The 4988-nt window shown below is 57.3% G+C and overlaps 1 protein-coding gene across 2 annotated transcripts in view; it reads left to right on the forward strand.

Moving 5' to 3' along the window:
• CBS (cystathionine beta-synthase) overlaps positions 1–4637 on the forward strand; it is a 15091-nt gene extending 10454 nt beyond the window's left edge. The window contains exons 8-16 of one of the 2 annotated variants that reach the window (XM_072139055.1): positions 94–185; positions 2307–2432; positions 3092–3176; positions 3252–3357; positions 3465–3542; positions 3704–3838; positions 3935–4043; positions 4191–4275; positions 4354–4637. In XM_072139055.1, coding sequence (XP_071995156.1) covers positions 94–185; positions 2307–2432; positions 3092–3176; positions 3252–3357; positions 3465–3542; positions 3704–3838; positions 3935–4043; positions 4191–4275; positions 4354–4514 — 977 coding nt within the window. In that variant the 3' untranslated portion in view covers positions 4515–4637. The remainder of the gene's footprint in view (positions 1–93; positions 186–2306; positions 2433–3091; positions 3177–3251; positions 3358–3464; positions 3543–3703; positions 3839–3934; positions 4044–4190; positions 4276–4353) is intronic. The other variant, XM_072139056.1, reaches the window with a different exon arrangement.
• Positions 4638–4988: the final 351 nt, after the last annotated feature.

Here is a 4988-nt window from a genome sequence, read left to right on the forward strand (position 1 = left end):
GAGCTGGGGTCACACATGGACACAATTACTTGTCCAACATCTAAAGGCATCCAATGAGGAAGATGTCTGAGGAGGGACTTGTTTCTTCCCCAGGACGAGTGGACATGCTGGTGGCTGGAGCTGGCACCGGAGGGACAATTACTGGACTGGCAAGAAAACTGAAGGAAAAGTGTCCAAACTGTGTGGTAAGGGGGATGATTACCTGATACGCTCCACATGCAAAGCGGCTGCAATCTTATTTAAATAAAGTGTAGATGGTGGTCGCTCCAGGACGAAGTGGATGGAGCAAGGGAAGGGGAGAAGTCTAGGACCAGGAGAGAGAAGGAGTGGGGGGGGGGGCTCCATGGACCAGGGGAGAGTGAGAGGGGGAAGGAGACCATGGACCAGGGGAGAGTGAGAGGTGGGAGGAGACCATGGACCAGGGGAGAGTGAGAGCGGGGAGGAGACCATGGACCAGGGAGAGTGAGAGCGGGGAGGAGACCATGGACCAGGGGAGAGTGAGAGCGGGGAGGAGACCATGGACCAGGGGAGAGTGAGAGGGGGGAGGAGACCATGGACCAGGGGAGAGTGAGAGGGGGGAGGAGACTATGGGCCAGGGAGAGTGAGAGGGGGGAGGAGACTATAGGCCTGGGGAGAGAAGGAGTGGGGGGCCCCCATGGACCAGGGGAGAGTGAGAGGGGGGAGGAGACTATGGGCCAGGGGAGAGAAGGAGTGGGGGGGCCCCCATGGACCAGGGGAGAGTGAGAGGTGGGAGGAGACCATGGACCAGGGGAGAGTGGGAGCGGGGAGGAGACCATGGACCAGGGGAGAGTGAGAGGGGAAGGAGACCATGGACCAGGGGAGAGTGAGAGGTGGGAGGAGACCATGGACCAGGGGAGAGTGAGAGCGGGGAGGAGACCATGGACCAGGGGAGAGTGAGAGCGGGGAGGAGACCATGGACCAGGGGAGAGTGAGAGCGGGGAGGAGACCATGGACCAGGGGAGAGTGAGAGGGGGAGGAGACCATGGACCAGGGGAGAGTGAGAGGGGGGAGGAGACTATGGGCCAGGGGAGAGTGAGAGGGGGGAGGAGACTATGGGCCTGGGGAGAGAAGGAGTGGGGGGGCCCCCATGGACCAGGGGAGAGTGAGAGGGGGGAGGAGACTATGGGCCAGGGGAGAGAAGGAGTGGGGGGGCCCCCATGGACCAGGGGAGAGTGAGAGGGGGGAGGAGACTATGGGCCAGGGGAGAGAAGGAGTGGGGGGCCCCCATGGACCAGGGGAGAGTGAGAGGGGGGAGGAGACTATGGGCCAGGGGAGAGAAGGAGTGGGGGGGCCCCATGGACCAGGGGAGAGTGAGAGGGGGGGAGGAGACTATGGGCCAGTGGAGAGTGAGAGGGGGGCCTCCGTGGACCAGGGGAGAGAAGGAGTGGGGGGGCCCCCGTGGACCAGGGGAGAGTGAGAGGGGGGGAGGAGACTATGGACCAGGGGAGAGTGAGAGGGGGGGAGGAGACTATGGACCAGGGGAGAGTGGGAGCGGGGAGGAGACCATGGACCAGGGAGAGTGGGAGCGGGGAGGAGACCATGGACCAGGGGAGAGTGGGAGCGGGGAGGAGACCATGGACCAGGGGAGAGTGGGAGCGGGGAGGAGACCATGGACCAGGGGAGAGTGGGAGCGGGGAGGAGACCATGGACCAGGGGAGAGTGGGAGCGGGGAGGAGACCATGGACCAGGGGAGAGTGGGAGCGGGGAGGAGACCATGGACCAGGGGAGAGTGGGAGCGGGGAGGAGACCATGGACCAGGGGAGAGTGGGAGCGGGGAGGAGACCATGGACCAGGGGAGAGTGGGAGCGGGGAGGAGACCATGGACCAGGGGAGAGTGGGAGCGGGGAGGAGACCATGGACCAGGGGAGAGTGGGAGCGGGGAGGAGACCATGGACCAGGGAGAGTGGAGCGGGGAGGAGACCATGGACCAGGGGAGAGTGGGAGCGGGGAGGAGACCATGGACCAGGGGAGAGTGGGAGCGGGGAGGAGACCATGGACCAGGGGAGAGTGGGAGCGGGGAGGAGACCATGGACCAGGGGAGAGTGGAGCGGGGAGGAGACCATGGACCAGGGGAGAGTGGGAGCGGGGAGGAGACCATGGACCAGGGGAGAGTGGGAGCGGGAGGAGACCATGGACCAGGGGAGAGTGGGAGCGGGGAGGAGACCATGGACCAGGGGAGAGTGGGAGCGGGGAGGAGACCATGGACCAGGGGAGAGTGGTCTCATGCAACTTCTAAATTTTTCATCTGACCCAATCAGGACACTTCTCTTTCCTCATTTTGTTAGATAGTTGGAGTGGATCCAGAAGGTTCTATACTAGCAGAGCCCGAGGAGCTGAACCAGACAGACAAGACTGGTTATGAAGTGGAAGGAATTGGATATGACTTCATTCCTACTGTCCTGGATCGGACGGTAAGAGCTTGTGATGCTGATCTGGGAATCTGTAGGGTCATCTCTGGGTTGGGGTGAGGTAGACTATGGTAGACTTCTGTGACGAGTGGATGGGGAAGGATGTGTTTGTTGTGGTGGTCTGTGGATGTAAGGTGTTAATAGTAAGAAGGCAGTTTCTTTAGTCTGGGCATGGCGCTCGTGGTTATCCCCGGGTGTGGACATGGCGCTCGTGGTGGTCTCTGGGTGTGAGGACATGGCGCACGTGGTGATCCCCGGGTGTGAGGACATGGCACTCGTGGTGGTCTCTGGCTGTGAGGACAAGGCGCTCGTGGTGATCCCCGGGTGTGAGGACAAGGCGCTCGTGGTGATCCCCGGGTGTGAGGACATGGCGCTCGTGGTGATCCCCGGGTGTGAGGACATGGCGCTCGTGGTGATCCCCGGGTGTGAGGACATGGCGCTCGTGGTGATCCCCGGGTGTGAGGACATGGCGCTCGTGGTGATCCCCGGGTGTGAGGACATGGCGCTCGTGGTGATCCCCGGGTGTGAGGACATGGCGCTCGTGGTGATCCCCGGGTGTGAGGACATGGCGCTCGTGGTGGTCTCTTTCTGTCATGGTGTTTTGTTAGTGTGTCAGGGCTTTGCATAGGATTTGTGACTTATTTTTTCTTCTCATCTGGCAGGTTGTTGATAAATGGTATAAATCCAATGATGAGGAATCCTTCTCCATGGCCCGAGCTCTGATCAGGGAGGAAGGATTGTTGTGCGGTGAGTACCTTGATATGATGTGACCAGGTTGGCCGCCCTCGGCTCTAGGTAACGGTGGTGTGTTCCTCTGTGCAGGTGGCAGCTCTGGCAGCGCTATGAGTGTGGCAGTGAAGGCTGCAGAAGACCTGACAGAAGGACAGAGATGTGTTGTGATCCTGCCCGACTCTGTGCGAAATTACATGTAAGCTGGTGTGTGGGTGACGCCCGGGTGTGGCCGCGCCTGTGCCGGGCAGGACGTGCCGCGCCTATGCCGGGCAGGACGCCTATTTCCTTTGTTTTTCCTTCCAGGTCCAAGTTCCTCAGTGATAAATGGATGACACAGAAACAGTTCCTGAAGGTGGAGGACCTGGAGGGAAGAAAACCCTGGTGAGACACGGCTCTATGTTTGGTTTCTTATGTTTGTGTCCAGGTGATCAGTCTCTGTGACTTTGGTGTAGGTTCCCCTTGGGGTTGTAAGCATAACTCTGCATTTATATAATTCCCTAGAACATGATGTTACTATATATTTCATCATTCCGTGTCCTCAGGTGGTGGAACGTCAAGGTTTCGTCCCTCTCTCTTTCTGCCCCCTTGACCGTTCTACCTACCGTGAGCTGCAGCCAGACTATCCAGCTCCTTCGAGAGAAAGGCTTTGACCAGGTTCCCATTGTGTCTGAGTCTGGGTAAGTCTCTCCTCTCGCTCAGATGGAAGGGGCATGTTGTTACTCCATCATGGTGGCCTTGCTGTGGACTCAGGGCTGTGTTGTTATATTTTACAGTTTGGTGCTGGGGATGGTGACGCTTGGCAATATGCTGTCTTCTGTTCTGGCCGGGAAAGCAAAACCCTCCGATCCTGTATCCAAGGTCATTTACAAACAGTTTACACAGGTAAGTGGTCAATGGATGAGGAGCCAATAATGGCACTTCTCAGGACACCCCCATGGGGCCCATGGAGAGATGATGTATCTCCATTAAAAAGGACTGAGATCCCAGAAGTCCGTGGAGCTGTGTAACCGGATCTTTTCTGTATTCCAGGTGCATCTCATGGACAATTTGGGGAAACTTTCCCGCATCCTGGAGACGGATCACTTTGCTCTTGTGGTTCATGAGCAGATTCAGTGTAAGTAGCTGCTGCCAGGTCTGTCCTGCATCTCCTCTCCTCGCTGGATGGAGATGTAAGTTGTGGGCTTTCTCTTAGCAGATCACAATGATGGTTCCTCCAGTAAGAAGCAGATGGTTTTTGGAGTGGTGACCTCCATTGATCTCCTAAACTTTGTGACACGAGAGCGTGAACGACGCGTCAGTGAATCCAGTGACAGGGACTCTAGTGAAAGGAGCAGACATTTAAGCGCGTCTTAGAGAAAGACTTGAAGAAAAACCACTGCCTGGGCTGACCATGTCATGGCTGGAGGGCAGGGGGTCCTCATGCTTGTAGGTCAGTTTTAATTTTTACAATGAACCAATAAAATATGAAGTCCTTGATGAGTTGTGTTCTGGTGGTCACCCCATGTGGTTGGTGTATACGGGAATAACTGCTTCTGGGCACAGAGGTCGCGGGCCCGTCCCTGGTGGGCCGCAGAGTGTCTGTCCTGGTGAACACAATTTTGGTTTCCCCGTGGTCGGACCGGGAATCTTCTGACTTAAGGGTCAGGAGGACATATCATTATCCTGTCTGCATTGCAGGACAAGCTCATGAATATATATATATATATAATTTATTTATTTACACACACAGCGTGAGGAAACTAAAGCTATAGACAGATAAGGTCTTTATCCAGGGGAGGGGGAGGGAGGCATATAGCAGAGCTGACGGTATGTTGTGGCTGAGATGTA

Source organism: Engystomops pustulosus, chromosome 2, assembly GCF_040894005.1.
Source record: "Engystomops pustulosus chromosome 2, aEngPut4.maternal, whole genome shotgun sequence".
Taxonomy (NCBI): domain Eukaryota; kingdom Metazoa; phylum Chordata; class Amphibia; order Anura; family Leptodactylidae; genus Engystomops; species Engystomops pustulosus.